Raw genomic sequence first — 23,243 nt, forward strand, 5'->3', positions numbered from 1 at the left:
AATATAGCGATTAGTTCGGTTTTGACTCGAAGGAAGCAAAGAAGTGTAGGCCCTCTACACCCCACACCGAAACCTGAACATATGTACACATTGTCATCATTAATCGGTTTGCCCTGTTCTTCAGCTAACATCATCGCAAATCAAGCAATAATTTTCCCCCACGAAGAGATCCGACATAACTTTTCGAGAATCATGAGGCCCATCATTTTCCGGTCGGACCGGAGCAAAAGGTGAGAAGGGCGGGCGGCGCGACACGAACTTTTGTCCTTGGTGTTTTTAGCTGAAAAGGACTCCTGACATATTCCATCCCCGTAATAGTAGTAGCGCGTGGGCCTCCGTGAATTCGCCTCCTTTTCATTTTGGTCCCTTACGAAACCCCCTCGCAGGAATGTCGATAAGGATGGGCTCGCCGTCTTGATCTCATGGCCACACGGGTCAGACATCGAGATGTCACGTCCAGATCTGAAGCTCGACCCCCCTAGTTGCATTTGGAGGTAAAAATTAGATACTTGTTTGGTCGCACGGTTCGTGAAATTAACATGAATCCGGAGTTCGAGATGAATCTCCGCTTTGAGATTGATTTGTGTCCGTCGCGCCGGTAAAGCGACGGCCTGAATCTGGGCGATGATATCGGAGCATGCGATGGTTCGGACTTCCGGCTCTTTCCTCCATTTGCACAAGTCTAGATTGTTAGAAGTGAGAAAACGTAAGTTGGATCTGCTGGGCAATCTGATACACACCCGATAGGAATGTTGTTGTGATAATAATACATACTCAAGACATAATCAGTAGTCGTCGAGAACAACAGAACAAGCTTAACTGAGTTTGGCGATCGCAGCGATAATCCCATGTTAATGGAAGTCCTTGAACGAGCGGAGAGAAATGCATCTTCTAAATAGAGAAAAGACCTATAACTAAGTTTGGTTGCATTTATAAAATATAGAGTTCTCGCATGTATATACTTAAATAGATGTAACATAAGATTTGTGCAAACCATTGTTATCATGATCCCGGGATAACACCAACTTTCAATGGAATCAATTATAATAGAGTGCGAGCATGTTAGTCTTTATCTGGCGGTCGCAAATCTGATAGTTTGGTGGACTTAATCAAGTGTGGACTTAATCAAGTGCGCGACTGAATATGATCTCCCTTTCACTTCTCTATCCGCGTTGGGCATACTGTCATTGAAAACTTGGAAGACTTGCGCAGTACGTACATTGCCTTATAAGATGTAATCTCCAGTTAATTTATATCTTTCGAGTAATGAGCAAATTCAAACACTACAACTTTTGTTCATCTTGATTCGATCATCCATTTGATCTTGGGACTAACAGGCGTCAGACTGGTTTGACAATTAAGACACCATCAAGAAGAGAAATTTAACTTGCAAAAGAATGCGCACATGGGATACAAGAATGTGAATCAGAATGTGCACATTTTTGGCGTTCGTGGACGATTAAAACAAATCAGATGCACTGAAAGAATCAAACTTGACATGATAGAACTCGGGAAATCGGCCGCCTTTCGCCGAACCGAAAATGATGGGAAACGCCTATTGTAGACTGAGAAGACGTACACGACAGGAAAATTGATGAGAGGATATGGATAGTAATGCCGAACGTGCGGATGTGCATGCTAGTCAATAGTCCAATTTAGCAGCATGGAGAAATACAAAAAGATCAAAATCAGCACGTTCAAAATCCATTTGCAGAAGAAACAAAAAAATAGTACCGCTTTTACTAAATATTATAGTACTTTGATGCCTACAAGAAAATGACATGAATCAAGAGAACATGTAGGAAATCCTCATTGTACCTCGTTCAATAGGAATGTCATGTTCTACGCATGTGGGTGAGTATCGAAATAAAGGGTTCGTATACCGGAATTAAATCGTGCCTTTTGTGCTTGAATGAGGCAAGGAAGACTCGAATCAAAACCGGATCAAGACAGAGGAACCATGAGGGACAATAGTTACTTGACAAGTTTGCAAATTCAGAACTTATTCGATATACTTCTATCGACTTACTTCGATTGACGAAAGAAGAGCTTACCTACCGTCACGACAAAAGGTTACCGTCCATTAGAGGTCTATCTCACTCCCAAAGGACAGAAAGCGGGAGCGCAAATCACCAAAAGGCGATCGACCAGGTACAACAACTAAGCTTACATGGAAAACGAGTGCAACATTTTTCCGATACATTACTAGAAAACAGGAAAGATGGATGCGCTTTAAGAGCTTCTCGTTGCTGCTTCCACTACATCTCTTCTGCCAATCAAATAAGTAGGCAAACGAAATGCAGTAAAAGGAGCAAAAAGAAGCGTGGAAAAGGACAACCATTTATTTAATCAATTGGCCAAAAAAGATAAAAAGAGAACGCTGATTACAGGTACTTGGCTGTACATGCCGTTCCGTCTCTCCACAGAAGCGTAGCATTCTATACCAGCTCCACCTCGTGTTTCAACCATTTCAATTGGTAGGTTTTTGCCCTTTCGGGAGCAATTATCTCGAGGGCGCCAAGAACACACTTGTGATAAGAGAAGTCTTCCGCCGTTCCATCAGCTCTGACCAGCATGAAGCAGCGAGAATCTTGGTGCTTGGGGTGATGTCCAACCTGAGAGATGACGGTAAAGACAAAAAATCAGCAGTCAGCCTATGCCAGGGCAAAAGTTTCTCCAAACCAAACTCCCAGATAAAAGAACAATATGAAGCTAGTCTGAGCATTCTGACCTAAAAAAAAAAAAAGCAAGTTTTAGCATGAGTTCCCCGCAATCAACATTTGAATCACATTGTGGTTTGCTTGTGCAGAATTTCCTGTGTTATACATATGCCAGGGATCAGAGGAAAATCTTTATCTTTTGTTTTGAAAAGCAGCTGTGTTTTTGTATTTATAAACTCGTTCTTGCAAAATAAGCTGCAAATATCATAACCTCAATAATTTGTGGAACTCCCTTGGATAGAGCCTCATATCAGCTCAAGGCCGCATTATTCTCCAAGGAAGTAATACTAATAAGGAATTGATCTCATTAATGCTCTACTCCGCTCGAGAAACCCAAGTGGGATTAGTTGGAACAGATAGTACATGCTCGAGTAATGTTCCTCGCAGGGAGAATTCAGCCGGTATTAACGAGAATAATGTGAGGTATGCTAAGAACGGTTTACAAAATTAGTTTACAAGGCCCACTCCCACTCGCAATCTGTGAAACCAATTTTATAAGTCAATCTCAGTACACCTACAGTTCCTCTTTTAACAATCACGGCAAGTTTATCCATTTCAATTCAAGAAACAGATGAAGTATTAGGGGAAAAGTCCTGTGCCAAAAGTGACTACAAATTTCTTTTCGACAAAGCACTCAATTTGAAAGACCATCACCTTCGTAAACTGACCTACACTCATCTTTGACTACTGCATGGCAGACAAGAATATTAGCATACCTTTTAATTTTCTTCACGATAATGCTAGAAGATGCCAAAGATACAGTAGCATTGGGCATATTATTTACACCTGTCAGCTATATATTCAATTTATTGGTAAATGTATGTGTATATATCTCATTACCTTTACATCCCGAGCTCCAGTTCCAATCTTTTCCTTTCCACGAGGATGAAACTTCAGAGCCATCATCACGATCGACTTTTCTTGTTCACCTAAATGGTGATTGATCGGGTACCTACATCAATAACACATATCATCAAGGAGATGATAATTGATACCATCAAAATCATCGTTCCGGCAACAAAAGCCTGAAAAGAGGTTCATAGAAACTTCTCAATTTAATTGAAATTGCAACTTGAGGTTCATGCAAGTCTTCAAAATTTTGCGAGGCACACTTTTAGCATGAATGGAGATGCAGGTAACTGTTTGGTCTAGCACTCCAGTTCCTGATGCAGAATCCTTCCAGTGAACACAAAGCTAATGTGCAGCATGTGCCCAGATTCAATTTCAAACTAAAATTTTCTTTCATTACAACCATTGACTTGAAAAGAAAAGGATTTTCAGGACTTGGGTCAAAGAGCCGCTCTCAACTCCAGCAAATGTCAGAAAACCCGGTCCTTGTGTGGGGTAGAAAAGTATCCTGATCCAGAATTACTAATTTTTCAAGTCTCTCTCAGTACCTAATGTGTAGACCACCCTAGTCCACTTTGCTTCACAGAGAAAAATCTACAAAGCCAAATTTAAAATAGCAAAGTAGCATAAGTAGCAAGGACATGAATTCTATGTATCTTGAGTCATGCAATTTGGGAATCCAGTATGTGCACAGAATGTAGAAGTGCATGCTTGGGGGTTAAAAGAATTGAATATCTATAGAAAACGCAAGAAAGGCAATTCCAAAGATTGGTTTTACCCGAGACAAATAATGCATCAAACTCTTCATATAATGGACAAGTCTAAAAACGATTAAGTCGTCAATAACTTACTTGTATAATATTTTTTTCAGCTCCAGCGACAGCTTCTGGATGTCATTAAATGTGATAAATTTCCTTAATAATGACTTATTGATTTCCAGTTTCTTGAGTACTTTAGAAACACTACCAGCCTGCACAAACTCCGCCCCACCTCTGTCTGACATATGGTGGCCAGCATAAGGCACTTCTAGCTTTACATTCTGCCGTGTGGAACTAACTTGGTTACCCAACAGATTGTAGACACTTTCAGGCTTTGCAAGCTCATGCCCCTGATCAATACAAACAGAAGTTCATAACGTTCTGAAAAAAAGGTAGTCCTGAAAGACAAACACAGGTGATCCTTTTTTCAACAGAAACTAATGATGATCAATTAAATAAAAAACCACTAATCTAGGTACTGGTTAAAGATGCCTCTGCAGATATGTAGCACAAACACTTTTTACACGCGAAGATAGATAATGATCAATCAGAATCGCTAAGGATGTGACAGGGGCATTTAGAAGACAATCATTTCTGTGGAACCAACCATATACTCGGACTCACAAACTAAATCAAAAGAAGTTTGAAGCCTCTTCATTTCATAAAATTGTAATCTCTGTTAACCAACAACATTCAAACATTCCAATGAGTTAACAAAGAATAAAACTGATAAATTTCATCTCAGAACCGTACAATGTATAAATAGCAGTTAATTGCTTATGAGTCAGCCTGAAAGGAATTGACATTCCTATACCCTGGGTAAGGCAAATTCTCAGAACATCTCCCATGATTCGCAATCTCAAGCTAAAAGCATGAACGACCACTTTGTCCGTGGAGCTTGCATCAGTATTAACATGCTCGCCAGAGAATCGGCTCACCAGAAGCAATATTCCAGGCTTACTATATGTTAAGACACCTTCCCAAACTTAGAAACCACATGTGCAATGCAAAAGGTAAGTGTTGAGTAAGTCCCCAACAAAAAAAGTAGGCTTTCCCATTCCTTTCTTAAGGGTCTTATGTGCAGCACCTCTAACTTGAAGCATTGAAATAAAAAAAGATGCCTAAACTCCACCACCAAGTGTTTAGAAAAACAAAAACCTGAGCTAATTTGGGTTGTTTGGTCTGGGTTTGATCTGGCTTATTTCATCGAGTTAGCAGTTCAATTTCACTTTAACTGCTTTCCAAACCAAGTAGATAACTCTTTTTCTTCGATTCACTGATAACAAATTCAAAGTGAAATGTAATGTTTATAAACAATTAAAAAAAATTAAAATTCCTATAGGCAGAATGGTTTTTTTTACTCTCATTGTTAAGACACCAAAACTATGTTTCTGATAATTTATAATTAAACGCTCACTTTAATTTGGTATTATTAGCAATTTTTTAAAATACTTTAAGATGAATAATTTCTATCTTGACTACATGCTTCTTTTAGATGTTTCCCCAATGGCATTAGGGTGAGTTTTTTAATAGTTACTGTTAAATTATTGTCCCACATCGCTTGACAACGGGTCCTAAATGCTCTTTATATTCATGTGGTCTCCCTCCACCTATTAGCTTAAGCTTTTAGGTTGGACTTTCTAACATGATATCAGGGCCAGTGCTATCCCTTTCGCGAATGTACGTAATTTCCACGTGAATGTGCGTAGTCAATGTTCAATGTGCCCGCTTGTAATTCGACTTACGTGAGGGGTGGTGTACAAGTATTGCCCCACGTCACTTGACAACGGGTCCTAAACGTTCTTTATATTGATATGGTCTCCTTCCACCTATTAGCTTAAGCTTTTGGGTTGGACTTTCTAATAGTTACTCATTTGATGTTGCGGTTATAGGACTTGAGTTAATATTGAACTTGTTATTATAGGTAGACAAACTGTCGATGGTTTGAACTAAAGAAAAAATGAAGTTATTGTTTTTTGGTTTAAAAACTTAACAAATTGAAGATATTGGTTTTGATAGGAACCCCAAACACACCTAATAATATACAGAACATCAGTATACTTGACTAGAATGTTTCACAGATTAACCACACAACCTTGACCCATTTAGGTACCTATTTCTCCAAGTCAGATTTCAAATCAAGTAGCTGCAATCGCAATCTCATTCAAAAACAAGTGGCAGTATCATGGTGGCTACACTCGCTGCTAGTGTGACAGGAGTCTAACTATTGGAGCCGGGATAAAATGCTATCAAGCCAACAAGGCATCAAAAATAGTTCCAAATTTTCAAACATCGAAGAGCCCTAGTGTTTGCTATCCAATGGTTCTAGCTGTTTCCAGGTGAACCGTGCTTGCAATGTACTAGCTTCTCATATAAAAGTAGCAGTTTGATTAACCTTACTAGTCCATTTGTCACCTTAAATTGATATTCTCAATATCAAGAGGAAAACGACAAAATCCTTACCTTTCCAGAGTATATTATTTCAAATAATCCACCCGTCCCCAGTGAAGGAACTTTACCCCATGCCAGTGCATCCAAGCTCCCTTGTAGATTATCCACTGTTCCTGCCTTGGCAGCTTTAATGAAACCAGGACCAGGATTCTGCAACATTTCACCCAGACCATGTTATAAAACATATCGAAAAAGATCTCTCATGGAAAAGGCTGAAGTAAACCATGTTGAGGGCCCAGAACCAACCGAAAAGCACGCTTGAACAAAAGGTGATGAGACAGATGATGTTTCCCTTTGTCTTGACATCCCTTTAGGATTTAAGCCAACAAACTCCCCACTTGTCGATAGACAATTGGCAACAAGAACTAAATGTTCAGTGAGAACAGTCTTGCCCGTATCAGATACAGCAGAACCCAGACTCTGTATTGAGAGTTACACAACAATTATCACGTTAGCAACTGGCTCATACTGTAACAAGCAGCAAATAGAAATTTATTGGAGAACCGCACATTAAGAAAGTACTTCCATCCAGCGTCTATCCCATATGCTAATGAGAATTCACGAATGTTATCCGGATGACTGCGGGACCAATCAATAGCATCCATAATAGGAACACAATTATACATAAGTGCACTCCAGAGCTTCATTTTCTCAGAGTGTGCAGACATGGATACTCTCAAGTAGAGTTCACCAGTTGACATAGGATTAGATTTGCTTAGCTTGCTGCTTTCACTCCATAAGATATCTACCTTCTTAACCTCCACAAATCCTGAAGAACAAGTGAGCCATTCAGCTTGACATCGATACAAAGAAGTTGCAAATCATGTTAACTCGACTAATAATTATTGAAACCACATGCAAGCAGTGAATTTCTAGGTGAATGTATTATAGTGCCCATGTACATTTGCACTGAGACAATGTGTAAGGTGCATTGAGTATGATAGCATGGTGGTACCTACCAATGATTACTGGAGCAACTTCATAATGTTTCCCATGTTACAGATCATGTATGTTTCCGTTTCCTTTATATACTAGTGAACTATCATTAAGTACTGAAACTTCAGAAATTACAGAATGACTACATAGAGAATGAGCTACCAGTTTTAAGAGTGGAGTATTATTTAAAAATTCTAACACTCACCCTTAGGCATTGGCTAGGGTTTAGCCTGATACTAAAGTATGGATACCATATCTATCTCTATATAAAGTTTTGCAGTGCTCTCAAGAGTTGAGTAACAATGGATTAGTTGCGTTTCTATTTTTCGTTTACTCTGACTCTATCCTTCCTTTTACTCCTGCTAAACATCAATTAACAAGTCAGTTTTCTTTCATCATAATTATGGCAACAATGCGACAATTTAGATCCATGGCATTTTTTATTGGTATTGACAAATAAAGTACATCGCATTCTTATATCGTGTTGCACACTACTCACTTTGCAGGGAGTCTATTTCCCATTTAGCATATACGAAATCAGTAACACTTACGTGTACTATTCATGTTTTCTTTCCCAGTTTCTATTTGATGTTGCCCGTGGCATTACCTTTCATTTGATTGAATAACTATATTGATGTTCTGATTATAACAGCAAAAATAAGTTTTGAACAAGTCTCTATGGTGGCCTATACATGGAGAAAATATTTGAAGTGACGGATATGCCATGTGGCAATGACATGTGGTTTAACCGACCAATCAAAAGTGAGACGCATAAGCACATGGCACCAAGTAGGATGAGATTCGTAGCACGCAAGCAATGTAATTTGGTCAATTATACCACGTCATGATTGCCACATGGTGTATCCGTCACATAAACTACTTTCTCCTATACAAGTAAGATATGTATTACTGCATCCAGACTCAACAAAGTTAATGATCATACTCCAATGCACTTTTTCTTTCAGCAAAGTTATTTCCTGCATGTGTAAGAGCCACATCAAAACAAAGATAAAGTTCCTAGATAACCTTTAATTACTGTTCCCAGAAGGCAAGGTATCACGAGTTCTTGAAGTTTTTTCAAAAGTGTGGGCTGTGTGGCAACTTTCTTTGATTCTTCGACCATGCTGATTGTGATGCAAGAGATATTAGCTGCAACTTCCCTTTCTTTGCCAGATAATGAACAATCACTGCACCAGCAAATACGTTACCAACCAAGTCACAGGAAATTGTGCTTAATGGATAGTCAAATCTCACGGTGGAAACACAATCTACTGATAAATCCAAAAACAATAATCCACTTATTGTGAATATATAAGAGGCTAAACAGATAAGTCCAGGCATACTGGATTAATTGGATTTAGCCAGAATCATAGAAGGTATACCGATCAGTAGGATGTATGGGAACTCGGAAGTACATCAAAGTAGAACTCATTCCATATCTCCTTCAGGAGCTTTAACAACACTAGGTAGTAACACAAACCCAATACACAAAGCAGCTTACATGCTGCAGCTTTCATAAATAGTGTGACAGCCATCACATCATGGGCATTTGACCCATTAGACACTCTCTGAGCAGCTAAGAACATAAAATTGCGACTGATGCCATTCTAGAGCTTACAGAATCCATGCAAATCAAAAGGGCACCATGTGTAGAATCAAATGCAACATAGGATCTAATTGGCCGAACATTAATTAAAGTTAAGAAAGCAACGTGGAAATGGAAAATATACCACCTGGTGCTCCACATGATGTCATTTAACAATGAGAAACTAAATTTTTACTTTAAATTTTTCTTACTCGCTGGGTACCATATGTGAGCAGGTTCACACAAAAAGCAGAAAAAGGGAGAAGGTAGCCAATGACTGATGAGAAAGTATCACTGCGCGTACTTTATGTAGGCAAGTGAACTTCTTACACGTGAAGACCAACTCCCAACCAACCCAGTAAGCAGTAGTATAATCTCCAGGAAGGCTTACTTGGTAGTTATCTGCAGCAGGGGAAGGTCAACTCTCGATTCCTTCAAGAAAGTATGACATCTCCTCTGAAGAGAACCAATGATAGAATCAAGTCTCAATCCTCTCCTTGTTATCATGTCCTACGGTGGGTGCATAATTATGTAAGAGAGTGGAGCCTGATGTAAACTGGAAAAGAAAGGATTTCCTTAACTAGTTACCTTTCTTATATGGAAATGGCACACCCATGGACCCAAATTCTGGTTATAATTCTCTGGGGAGAAACTAATAACCAATGCACATCAGTTTCTATCGTAAAGAAGGTTATGACGATGCTCAAAGTCAGCAAAGAATAATGGGAATGATACAAAAAATACTTGGGCTATATATGCTCACATAATCATTGTGGTTGACACGATGTCTGAAAAGAACAGTCTCTCCAGATAATCTTTAACTGTCAGGGCTCCATATTCTAAACCATGCCTATGTTTTGCAAGCTGCTTAGAGAGAAATATCGACATCGTTTGACGAGAGTTGCTTTTCTTGGTACCAGACTCCAGCACATTCTGCATGGTGTACCAATACAAGAATTTGTTAGGCATTTCTTATAGACGATCAAGTGAAAATATCTGATCACACAAATCTCATCTGCAACTTTCAGCATATAATTTTCAGTGATATGTAAGCAAGACAGACAACACATTGTTCAATCCCTAGTAGCATCTCAAAAAATTTACCTGTATCTGTGAGACTGGGAAAAATGTTCAAGTTCTTCTATTGTGAAATTCAGACCGTAATTCCCACCCATTTTAAGAAGCTTAGGTTAGGATTACCATACAAATCACACATAATGCATTAGAATAAGTAATGAATATAAATTGCATAGTCCTTTCCTCAAAATCTTACAAGTAATGCAGCTATATTTTGCAGAGATTTTATAAGTAAAAGTAATCTACTGTAGAGCACCAAGACAAAGCATTTGTATATAAATCACAGCATTTACAAGTCTATACCAAAAGTGTATTGTTTTTGGCCAATCTTCAATAAGTACAAAAGCTGACTCCTCCCTTCAGAACGAGATAAACACAACACAAGACATAGACTAACAGAAAAAATAATAGAAGCAAGAGACAAGACACCAAGAAAGTTCAAAAGGTTAAAGACGCAATTCCAGAAATACAAGTGAACCCTTTGCCCATCGTAACTCCTAGGTCACAAAACCGTATCAGATGAAAGTTAGAGGAGTGTGGATATCTCCAGCATTTGAAATGGTAAGAACACAGCATGTCTAAAGTGCAGTATGTTAGAGTTAAGCTTCACCAAATCTCTTCATTGGAAAAAAGACAAATTGTCTTTTTAGTTGAAAACAGTTACGATTGAAAAGAACATGTGGAACTAAAGGCATACACTGTGTCATTCACACAAGCTTCTTCGACATAATCGCTAAGTTATCTGCTGACTTTATCTATATGATTCAGATAAGGACTAGTTTACAAGCTACAGTTAAAAACTTTTCTTTAATTATGTACTGCTAATCAAAAAATGACAGTATATACAATATGCCAAGTAAAATTAGATTTCTGATTTTAATTATAGCATTCTACATCGCTAGTGTACCACAAAAAGGAACATGCATTCCCACTGCCAATTTTGGGGCAAACAGAGCCTTTGCAATCCATGATCTATGGAAGAGAATATAAAGACAGAATCTGATTCTTTCAACAATAATGAACCACTGCCTCAGTAATAATATGCAACATTTACATAACCAAAATGTGAAACAATTGAATTGCAAACAGGAAATAGAAGCAACTTCCGGCAATAAAGTAATAGATGTCACTGCATGGGTCTGTGAATGCATGGGTGGGGGGTAGAGATTACCTTCAAATTTAACAAGGGTGATGTTTCAAGTAGACTGATTGGCTGATCTAGAGCACTATATGCAGCTTCAGAAATGGCACAGGCAGACATTGAACCGACAGGTTGGCCTCCCATCCCTTCCCCAGATCTTGTATTCTTGCAGGAGAGACTATCTTTGCGGCTGCAGGGAATAGATGATTGCTCCTCAATGCCATAAGAAAAGTCTATGAGCTGATTCCCATAAGCACTTCTAACTGTGCCATCATAGGAAACATACAAATCGCGCATGAAAAACATAAGCTTCCGGTGCAAGGTTCCTGGAACTTCAGCATTCTCACTAAAGGAACTAGCTCGATTTGTCACAGAATGTACGAAACACTCTAATGGATTCAAACCAGAAAGAAAAGAGTTCTTGACCACTGCAAATGGGATGAAAGACTGAGGACACGGAGAATCATGCAGATGATCTATATTCTTTTCCTTATGGTTATTATAAGAAGCACTCGAAAGTTCATGGGGTATATCAAAGGACAATGGAACCAGTGAATGTTGCAGGCCAACACACATACTGTGTTGAGCAATCTTTAACAGATTACCCTTACTTCCAGCTTTGAACATTGAGATCATGGAGTTGTCTTTGCTAGCATACTTGTAGGCCAAACTTTGTATATCTCGAAAAACTCTCTTAAAAGCGTCAACAGATGCCTGACTAAGGGCAGCGGATTTCTGCTTCTCATAGCACAAGCGTTCTGAATCAAAGGCCATAGCACTAATTTCTTCACCATTTCCAGCCAGGAAATCCCGTGAAGAATCCACCATGAACTGTCTAATATTGCATGTTTCATCTGCTTCTTGCAAACCACAACTGATTTCCTCAATCAAATTTTCCCGTGAGAATGAATCAGATGCAAGATACAAATCCGATAATGAAACGCTAAAACCCCTCATGGACAACCACTCGCAAAGAACTTCTTGAGCAGCATGCAGAACGTTAAGAACCATACTCTGACCAAAAGTGATAAGCCTCTGAAAGAGATTGTCATCAGCATCTCGAAGCCAAGCAGATCCTTCAGAAAAGACAATTTCCCCATTGCTAATGCCAATACCATTTGACAACGAAAACCACTCAAATCCTGGAGGCAAAAGCATCTGGAATAATTGCTTCCCAGTCCAGATTCCACCTTCTACTGAAGGTAACTTCACAATTGCCGGAGGAAGCAACTCATTAGGGCACAACATTCTAAGTTGTTGCATATTGAAGCGGTTTAAGCAAACACTATCCTCCAATATCAAATGAGCAGCAATCAGACTATCCTGACCAAGAGAAAGAAGGTTCCTGCCACTTTGCCCATTATACAACTGCCTATCCACACCAACCAGCTCATTTAGCTCTACTCTCGCATCCACTGATTGTGGAATATATCCATGTATACAGTCACCATCAAAATCTCCACGAAGAGGGGAACAGCAGAGCGGATTTATAGAAAGAGCCGAGGCTATGGGTAGAACCTTGGCAGATAATGCGAGGTGAGAGTGCTGATGTATAGATGGAGGCCTATTTATCAAAACCATGTCTCCATCACTTAATGGCCTGTATATTGTGTCTCCAAAAAGAAGATCTTTCATGTGACTGACACGCACGAGACGCCCTTTTCTCCGCACAAGCATGCCACCCTTTTCAAGCAGCAGTAAACTGCAGACAGCATTTAACTTTTCACAATTCCACTTATTCAAAGTCTCAGAAATTTGCAATCTCTCTGCAATATGACACGGTACACCAATTTCACTGAGCTTGATGTTTGGATTACCCGTCACAACCATCCGGAAACAGTAATCACTTCGCTTCCCGAGAACAACATCTTTCATCCATCTCAAACCAGAAGAAGTGAAATCCAAATCCCTGCTCTTTCTGTTCTGGGCAAAAGCAGATTCGGTACTCGATAACTTGTCTGGGTTCAGCTGTTTGAAAATAAACCAGTAAGCATAGAGCTTAACCATTCTCGAAAGTCTTAACAGAAGATTGCAGAGCTTGCCTTAGAAACTTTAAGACACTCAAGGACGCGAGAGCCCAACTCATTGGCTGTCCCTCTAAAATCAACGAGTTTCTTGTACACCCTCGTTCGGTCATCCTGAAAGAAATTTACAGCAAAGAGAATAATACATCCAAACTTAGCCGGCTAGCCAGCCATATAAAATCCAATTAAGAAAGAAAGCAGCAATAACAAGACTACTCCCTAAGTGGGTAAGCAACTAAGTATTCATTGTGAGATTTGTATTCAATCTTGCTTCTTTTTCTTTTGACTAAGACAGAAAAGGACTTACAAGGACCAGCCGCTGTCCATGAGAAAATGCATGAGTAACTTCAGTAACACGGTGACCATTTGGTGTTACTGGGAAACAGTTGAGAAAAAGAGAATCTTTTCTTGAGATAAACTTTCCAATGAAAGTAGGATCGACGTCCTTCAATAAGTGATAAACCTGAAAGCAAAGAAGCGTATCAAGAGTACATCAAGCTAACTACAGAGACAATAATAAATTATGACTGTGCATGTGTGAAAAGAGAGCAGTACATTACAAATCGATGGAAAGAGATTCACTAAGCGAAATTAAGTAAGAGGATAAGGAGACAGGGCATGAGACAGAAAAATTTTGTCAGCCGATAGTAGTATCATGGTGTTCAATTCCTATTAAACGCAGTACAAACCATAATATATCTCTCTCTCTCATTTCCCTTCGCTCGGAAAGATTTAAAATAGCATCCTCTGAAAAGAACCTGTAGTTACTGTTGATTGAAACCGATCAATTTCAAATCCAAAGTAACTTGAATAGTGTCAAAAATATAACTTTGGAGTTCTTGCGCATACAATGCTTGATGATGTCTATCGTATATATTTTCAACTGAATGTCTCAACTCTCAGTTTCGTACAAGTAATAACAACAAATTGAGACAATCTATAGAGGATGAGCTACCTGAGCATGCGATAATACCCTTTTGTTTGGTTTCAGTGAACTTTCTTCTTGTTCTGGATCTTTTGGGATAAAGTCCCAGTAATCAGTGGGAGAAATCCTCCTGTTCAGCTTCTTTTGTATATTCTTTCGAAAACTTTCATCTATTTCTATAATGATGGCAGTTCTTCTGAAAAGATCCTTAGATGACACTTTGAACTTCATAGGCGGATACCAATCTACTTGAGTAGGCTGCTCAATGCACAAATAGTTACCACCAAATTATGAAGGCCAAATTCGGAAGCAGAATCTTACAGAAATATAAATTAACTTACGAGACAGTATTTGCAACCCCTAGTCCCATGATGTACCTGATTCAGACTACTCTTCTGGTAAATTAAAGTACAAAGTAAAACAGGTGAAGCATTAGCAGAGAGAAAAGGCATAAAGCTCAAAAGATAAAACGTTAACAAGAGAGAGTGTAACGTTTTTCATGATAAGTGAGAGGAAGCAAGTCAAAAAGACATTTGGGTTTAAATAAAAACACCAAAAAAAAAATGGCATGATTACAATGCACTTCACATTGTCCAAGCTACAGTAAACAAAGTAGAGCAAGAATGTCCCAGAGAAATTTCTAATCATACACCCAGAGTAAAGAAAACAAATCAAGAGAAGAACCACAAGATAACAGCATTGGGTTTCATGGTGTATGGTACATAGGAAGTACTCCCACTAGCAAGCTCCACAATCCACAACTAGATAAACATACATGCAACAATTTACGAATCCTGACCACTAGTTTTGGACAGAAAAGGGGGTATAATTTCACCATTCAAATTCTAATGCACAAAGGGGTTTCTTAACCTCCTCAAATTCTTTCCAAGAAGAAACGCAGTCCTGCAAGCAGATTTGCAATCCAATATTTAAGCCTTGAAACACGCCAATGTCTAAACCAGTGTAGACCGTTCACATGATCATTAAAAACTACATTTATCATATTCATCCCGCAATCATTTCAACTGTTAAAGCCAAGGAAGGGTGGACCTACTCAACCTGCTGACGACAAAATAAATCGAGTAGAACAAAGATGTAGGTGCTTATCCAAAAACATACTTGAGACAGTAGATCAGACCAATCCAAAATCTTACGTGGGTCTTTGAGTTTAGTTAATTGTTATTGAGTCCACAGACAGTTCTTCATCTAGTAGATTTTTCAGTAAGAAATTTTCATTCCTTAAGTTGCTCCAATGCTGAGCGAACAGGACAAGAAAAAGGAAATGCAGGCAACAACAGTAAAAAATTTTAATTACATAAAGATATAACTCTACCAAATATATCTGAATGGACAGCAGCAAGATGAGGTACCTGACCTTAACCCGTAGATCTTGCCGCACAGATTTACAACCTGGGCATATCTTATTCAGCAGCTTAGCAACTTCAGACAGAAAATACGGGTGAAGTATTGTACATGGCAACTTGATAGATCCGAAATGACCTGATGATTAATCATGATTAACTACTCAACAGGAAAAAAAAAAAAAAAGGATATCGAGAGGAGACTTAAAGTGGCACTAAACTTAGAAAGTTTCAAAGATTTGTATGCACCATTACCTTCACATTGTTTGTAGTCTTTGGCGCCACAAGTGGAGCATTGACCAGAGGAGTTTGGGAGTCCCAATCTAGAGTCACTGACCTCACCGACAGACTCGATTGTTATTGAAGATATCTTCTCCTGTCACAATATCAGTGTATAAGTTGTTTGAGAAGGCAAAGTTGCCCAAAAATCTGAATGTCAACCTAGAACATATCATATCCAGCACCAATACTAGATTAACTGCACAAGGCATGCCTGATGTCCAACATTTGTGCGCTGTCTGCTAATGGCAGATCATAGGCGCGGAAAGGATTGGCAAAACAAGTAATTGAAGAACGACGACGACACCAAGAAGCCTTATCCCATTGAGTGGGTTTGGCTAACAAGTAAATGAAAATATAAGGAAAAGAAAAACAAAGGGGCTCAAATTAAAGACAGAAATTTCACTACTAACATAAAGGCTAAAAGAACACTCGTTAAAATAGCAACAGAAGAGTTGTGATATAGTAAGCAACTTCCTCCAAGACAGAAGTGAACGAGGCAGGAAAGAATGACACGGATGCAATCATATCATGCAGAACGAAGGACTAAACAGGACATGCCTGAAGCTATTACTGATTGGCAGATGCGAACCATGCAGAAAGATCAAATGCATACAGAGGTTTGTCTTTGCTTATTTTGCGACCAACATAAAAATCCAAACCAAGTTTTCTTTATTGAAAGCCGGACAAAATGTCACTCATCTTTTCTATGTTTTGTCACTATTTTTAAATGTTGATGTTTTATGGTTATTGGAGTTTCAACGAAAATTAGCCATATTGGAAAGAGATAATATTACCGCAGGTTCTTTACTATAGAGCCATAAATATACTTTGGTGACAAACAAGTCACTAGCAAGTCATGAGATCCTTCCCATCACAAGGATACTTCTCAAGAATAGAAGAGATCTAACACCTATAAAAATGTCGATTCTTTCCACAAAAGATATTGTTCTTGCTCTGTGTCAGTTAGAAAGTCCAATCCAAAAACTTAAGCTGATAGGTGGAGGAGACCACATGAATATAAAGAGCATTTAGGACCCGTTATCAATCGACCCCCACTCATGTGTAAGCCGGATTATTAGCACCACGTGAAATTTTGATTACGCACATTTACATGGAATTTTGACCATGCACATTTGCGAAAGGAATAGCACTTGCTTTGATACCATGTCAGAAAATCCAACCCAAAAACTTAAGCTGATAAGTGGAGGAAACCGCATGAATATAAAGAGCATTTAGGACCCACTGTCAATCGATATGGGATAATACTTCAACAGTGTCTATGACAAACCTGTTATAGAAAACAACTGATATTAGATATTTTTGGAATTGGTGTCGTTTTTAGTGTTCTCTCTCTTTATTTCATTCACTCTATCTAACTCCAGTTTTCAACAATTTTTCCTACCAATGCTTCCATGTCATAAATTTGTGATCACAAATTTGTGGAGATCTTTCGATGGCTGTTGCCAAAATTTAGTTAGCCACGCAAGTTTCTAACCTATCAACTCAGGCAGTCTCAAGGTTTCATACTTTTAAGTTCAACTTTTTACTTCAACTGGCAAGCAGGTCAAGAATATGTGCTGCACACCCACTAAATCTGTCTAATCTCACAGTTACTAGGAAGGCTAGTCATTATCGTATACACATAGAAATTTTCAAAGTAGTTAAATCACGCAGCATTAATTACTCAATGCTGTCCAAAGTTTGTTTAATGCATTCCAGCTTCAATATAAAAGACTTAATACACAATTGAAGGGTTGCAAATGAAGGAATATCCGGACAAGATGAAGACTTACCACTTCTGTGCTACTTAGAACATTGAAGGCTACTCCTGTCAAAACAGCAGAAGGAACTTGCTGCTCCTCAGAGAAATCATTGTCCATTGGAATTCACACCTACAATAAGCTACATCGACTATATAACATTCTTAAGAGGAAAAGTTTGGCATGACGAGTTATTAGATCACTTGTAATACACTAGCGTGAGCGTGAGTGCGTGATTGCTTTTGTGTCATTTAATTAAGAGAATTAGATTTAAGAAGAGTATATACATGAGTAACGGACTTTACAAATGTGAAAAATCACATAATTTATCATGTAAAAGAGAGCAGAAAGCTGAATTTGAGATTGGGTCAAGTATGGAACTGATAACCAAATCACTATGTACAGAAAAATGATTATCACATGTGCCCAAAACCATCAATTAAAGTAATGGTCACATGATAAGACGGCTAAAATTAACCTGGCGAGAACATGGACTAGATTGATGCGCAAAAACCTTAAAGACCACACTAATACCAAAAGGATAAGTAAGAAAGCAACGACTCTAAATGGACTCAAATTGTCTTTTGAACATATTTGTCTCTAACCATAATCAATCAAGCTGCAATAACCAGGAAATAAATTGTCATTTGTGCAATAAAAGCTCTTTCACTAATCGGAAAGAGAAAGAACCACACCTGCAGTTAGTTTACATGAAACCGCGAATAAGCGCAGTAAATGCGCGCACTTAATTGCAAAAAAGGAATTTTACTTTTGAGTTTAGGGTAGTTTCGAGACTGAAAAAACACACATGAAGATTGATCAGACAAAACGAACAAAACCAAATGGAAAATTCGTGTAATTTGAGGCTCATTAATGTAACTCGACATTTCATTAATTGAGCAGTCGTCATCTGCTGAATAAATGAGTGAAGTAACTTCAGCCCAAAATTGTGGCTCTGGCAAGGTAGATATTTTGTCTATTCAATTGTAAAACCTTGTACTTTAGAAAGTGAAATCTTCAAGAAGACAAGTAACAAAAATGAAGAGATGCATCATGATCTGTTGAATAGAAGGCTGAACTGCCTTCATCACGAAATTTAGGGTCTTCCAAAGTAGATCGTTGGGTCTGGCCAAAAAATGTCAAAAGTAGATTGCTGGGCTCTAAATTGTACAACCTCATTGTTTAGGAAGTGAAATTCTCAGGGAGAGAACACTGAAAAACCTGAAAGATGCATCGTAATATGCTGAACAAAAATGTGGAGTGACTTCATCACACACTTGCAAAGTAGATCTTTTTGTCTATTAATTGGACAGCCTTGTAGTTAAGATAGTCAAAATATTCAAGAGTAGAGTTAATAGAAGTAAGACAGACACACTGTTCCCCGACAGGATTTGATAGTGGATGAAACAGGTTAAACGACCTAGCATACGTCAAAAATTCCAGAAACAAAGACAGTTCTGACAGACAATTAAAGTTGTAAACTTGCCGTTCAGAGTACAATTGTATCTAAACCTGAGAGCATCTTGATAAAAATAAATATCGCTTGTCCAATTAGTTTACAATTCTGACAGACAGTTAAACTTACTGGCTTACAATTCAAAGCACGATTTATCCAAATCCGAGAGCTACTTGAAACAAAATCGCCTGTCCAATTAGTTGGTTAAGCCCTCATTCTATTAAAAGCAAGCCCGCTCCTCAGTTTCTGCTGGATCTCCGCTAACTACCTGCCAAAGTGAGCAAAATAGGTTTGAGAAGGAAAAAGGACAGATCAGATAAGCCACCACAAGGAAACTCTCCATTCATGCAAAAGATTCCACAATAACCCAACCATTTCATTCACCATATGAAGACCGAAATGACACAAAAACAGAAAATAGATTGGGCTGCAATTTAAGTAAAATCTAGCCATTCTGCCATATATATTCCCACGAATCACCTGTAGAGTCTTAGGGTAAATTCAACGATAACATATTGAGAACCATTACTTAGACCAATCCGACCTAGAGGACAGCTTCCTAAATCTTCAAAAGACTTGTTATTTCCAAAGATATGACAGCATTTAAATATGAGAAAAATGACAAAATTTAGGTGCATCTCCAAAAGGGTCTCATCATATGCCTTTGATATACGAAGGATGTGATGAATTGTCACCAACCAAGAGACTTAAGACCAGCTCCATGAGAAGTGCAAACGCATCAACGGGAGTGTTTTGCGCAATTTTCTATGCAGATCATGAAATTTCCCACCCTAGATCCTTTAGTTTATTGTCTTTGGGATGCATGATATCGATCAAGCCGCCGAGTACTGGAAACACATCTAATGAGAAATATCGGCAGCTTAATATCCATATACAGTTGATCATTAAAGAATATTTATTTACCTTTCAAATGTAACTTATCAGGGGAAGAAAAAAAGTAAATCCTGCGAATAATAATTTCAAGAGTAAAAGTCAAATTAGTCCATCGCGTAAAGGAGAAGAGCAACTCTTTCTCATAAAAAAGGAAAGAGAAAAACAACAACCCCACATTTTGTTGTCCAGCATATGACTCATTGAGCAACAATCGTATATTTAACTTTAACTATAAAGGAAAGAAAACAAAATCTTCCACGAGTGGATAACTAGAAAAACAAGGATACTGGCATTGAAAGGGAGACAATCTAACATTCTCAATTTCCTTCAGGAACAACCTCGAGCTATCAAAGATTCTCAATTTTCACACTGCTGATATAATAGCTGAGTATCCAGTATAAATAAATATGAAAAATGTGTAAAAGCTCTCTGAAAGGAAATCCAGTACACGTCTCTCATCAGAACTCTTAAAGGTGAAAAGCAGTCCAGTGAGGGCAAGATTGGAACACGCGTCAAGTCAGAAAGACAGCTCCATCCAATATACATCATCTCCATAAGTTGTCCAGACCATGTAATCAATGTAACTAAAGCTGTAATCTTAAAATGCAAAGACAATGGGACAGAACCCACTGTGGACAGGTTTTCATGGATAACAGTTCTTGTATTTACCATCACATTACTCAGATCACTAACTCGTGTATTCATGAATTGCCGACTCTTAAAAATCAGAAAATTGTCCACAAACAACCATCTTCTATTGATTAAGTAACTAAAAGCATCAAAATCACCTATATTGGTCCCTGCACAAAGTACAAGCACCCCCTTCAAAGAATTTTCAATCTCCAGGACCAATCATTTATAACAATTAGCGGCGAACAGCAAAGCGACATTGCGGCTTATCGATGGATCAATCGAGCGTGCCCGAAAAGCAAACCCCAGTCGCCTCGCGGGCCATTAATTTCCCACGACAGGATGCGAGGAACACCCGACAAACTCCTCGCGAACGCGGGAAATCCCCCGCACGCAAACCACCGACATTATCCGCGGAACTCCCCCACGCCGGCACGACATGCAAAGCGGCGAACCGCCCGAGTCTCCCATGCACAAAGCTCCAATTGCCCAATCCAGCAACCGCCACAAAAACTCCCCCCACACTAGGGGAAAAACCTCACACGATCCTCGTGATCACGCCAAAAGCGCGAAGAGCCCACCGAGCCAGATAGAGCAAACCAAAACAAGACCTCATAATAAATAAATAAAAAAGAAGCAGACTTGCGATCATCCCACGTAACGGAAGCAGAACGAGGATCACGGCCCCCAAAAAAAAAAACCAACCGAACTCCGATATCACTATCAACAGCGGCTAAGGAAAGGACGGGCGAAGCAAACGCGAAGCCGCGAGAGGAATGCGGGAGGGAGTTCGAATTGCTCACTCACTCGCGCCGCTGGGCCAATGCAGCTCCCGGTAGCGACGGTGCATTGGCGGTCCCCGCGAAGCAGAGCGCAGGGAGGGAGGGAGGGAGAGAGAGAGGCAGGCAGAGGGACGAGCGAACGGGAGGAGGAGGAGCTGCTGCCTGCCGAACTGCGCGGCTGTTGCCGCTATAAAGGCCGGGGCTTGGCGAGGCCAAAACCGCAAATAACGGGCGAAATCGGGGTCCAAAGCGGAGGAGAGCGATTGGGGGGTTTTGGGTTTTGCGCACAGGAGACGAGACAGACACGAGAGTCTTAGAGAGACAGTGCGTGCGTGTGCGCGCGTTTAGAGAGAGAGATTCACGGCGAATCGGGAGAGGGAGAGGGGGAGAGAGAGAGAGAGAAACATACCAACGCCGCCGGTTCGTTCGCCGGCGAGTCGCCGAACAGCCCCGGTTCGGCGAGTCGCCGAGGCAGGAGCGGTTTTTTTTTTTTGGCCCCCTTTTTTTTCTCCGGTTTTCCTTTCTTTTTTTTTTTAAATCCTCGGGGAAGTTGTCGCTGTGTCGGATGAACTATATGTGGCCCTCGTGTTGGCAACAATTTACGAGATTGCCCCTGGCTTGACCTCAGCTCCCTAGTGGAGGAGCTTTGGTACAAACGGTGCTTGAATTTTTACTCAATGTGCAATTTGATCATTTAACTTTTAATTTGTTCAATATAGTCCTTAAAATTTAACTTAATATTTAATGCGATCCCTGAATTTTTAATTTATTCAATGTGTTTCCTGAAATTTTAGTACATAACAAGGATTATATTGAACATGTACTAAAGATTTAGATATGACATTAAATAAATGAAAAGTTCAGGGACCACATTATAAATTGGGTTAAAGTTTATGGACTATATTGAACAAATTTAAAGATCACATAACACATTAGACTAAAATTCATGGACTATTCATATTATTTTTCTTTTTTTTTTTTTGCTTCTTTTTCTTCTCTTTCTTTTGTTTCTTATTTTCCGGTTCTTCTTTAGGAGTTGGAAAGACTCGAACAAGTGGGACTTTGATGAGTTGGAAGGCTGCCGTACGTGCAACGCGCGAGATTGATTGATTTGGGTTTTGACGGCATTCCCCAGATCTCCCAAAAACGTCCTGTGCTTGGAAGTGGAAAACATAAGCTCGGAATTAATTTAATTAATTTTCTCTCCTCCCTTTTTCTACATACATATTCGGAGAAAAATAGATCACGTTGAAGTTTACACCGACGATTACTTAATTTTGAGCTCCATTGATATATTCATCCTTAGATTTAGACTATAAGTTGGAGATTTTTTAATCTAAAAAACGAAGCCTGAGTTAGTTATGCGCAGAATAAAATAAACGGTAACGACTGTATGAACAGAATGTCATATGTACATGAAATAAATGAGAAAATTTACTCCCATCGATCGTAAGCACCAATGACCATCCGTCCTACATGGTGCACGGCCACGTCAGTAATTTCTGACAACAACTGGCCGAAATGACTACATTGAAATTTTGGGTAAAGGATTAAGATTATGTTGGCAAAACTGAAAAGGCTTATGATTGAATTCACATCCATACAATAGGTT

The 23,243-nt window shown here is 39.1% G+C and overlaps 1 protein-coding gene across 9 annotated transcripts; it reads right to left on the reverse strand.

Moving 5' to 3' along the window:
- Positions 1 to 1,994: 1,994 nt before the first annotated feature.
- LOC115692496 (DNA-directed RNA polymerase IV subunit 1) lies at positions 1,995 to 21,982 on the reverse strand. Of its 9 annotated transcripts, none has more exons than XM_056318396.1 (21): positions 21,657 to 21,982; positions 20,250 to 20,290; positions 19,455 to 19,593; positions 17,903 to 18,001; positions 16,083 to 16,203; positions 15,842 to 15,966; positions 14,808 to 14,861; positions 14,497 to 14,724; positions 13,849 to 14,004; positions 13,560 to 13,655; positions 11,548 to 13,485; positions 10,063 to 10,232; positions 9,888 to 9,951; positions 9,691 to 9,809; positions 8,741 to 8,901; positions 7,288 to 7,547; positions 7,025 to 7,198; positions 6,791 to 6,928; positions 4,421 to 4,677; positions 3,561 to 3,672; positions 1,995 to 2,615 (listed from the first exon to the last, which is right to left on the reverse strand). In XM_056318396.1, exons 4-21 carry the CDS (start codon positions 17,987 to 17,989, stop codon positions 2,439 to 2,441), a joined length of 4,437 nt encoding a protein of 1,478 aa, XP_056174371.1. In that variant the 5' UTR covers positions 17,990 to 18,001; positions 19,455 to 19,593; positions 20,250 to 20,290; positions 21,657 to 21,982; the 3' UTR covers positions 1,995 to 2,438. The 9 variants fall into 9 exon arrangements, with proteins under 9 accessions (XP_056174371.1, XP_056174370.1, XP_056174373.1 ...); XM_056318395.1 differs by having other exon boundaries at positions 19,463 to 19,593; positions 21,653 to 21,982; XM_056318398.1 differs by having other exon boundaries at positions 17,903 to 18,011; positions 19,463 to 19,593; positions 21,653 to 21,982.
- Between the last annotated feature and the right edge of the window lie 1,261 nt (positions 21,983 to 23,243).

Source organism: Syzygium oleosum, unplaced genomic scaffold, assembly GCF_021117445.2.
Source record: "Syzygium oleosum isolate NSW1041296 unplaced genomic scaffold, Sole_v2.1 Sole_v2.15, whole genome shotgun sequence".
In the NCBI taxonomy this organism is placed as follows: domain Eukaryota; kingdom Viridiplantae; phylum Streptophyta; class Magnoliopsida; order Myrtales; family Myrtaceae; genus Syzygium; species Syzygium oleosum.

Excerpts from the sequence above, each read along its gene's own strand:
- LOC115692496 (XM_056318397.1), bottom strand. The coding sequence starts at position 17,989 with ATGGACAATGATTTCTCTGAGGAGCAGCAAGTTCCTTCTGCTGTTTTG. Across the intron at positions 8,902-9,690 it reads CTGCTGCAGATAACTACCAA|TGATTGTTCATTATCTGGCA; the intron begins GTAAGCCTTCCT and ends TTGCTGGTGCAG. Across the intron at positions 2,616-3,560 it reads CTGGAGCTCGGGATGTAAAG|GTTGGACATCACCCCAAGCA; the intron begins GTAATGAGATAT and ends GTCATCTCTCAG.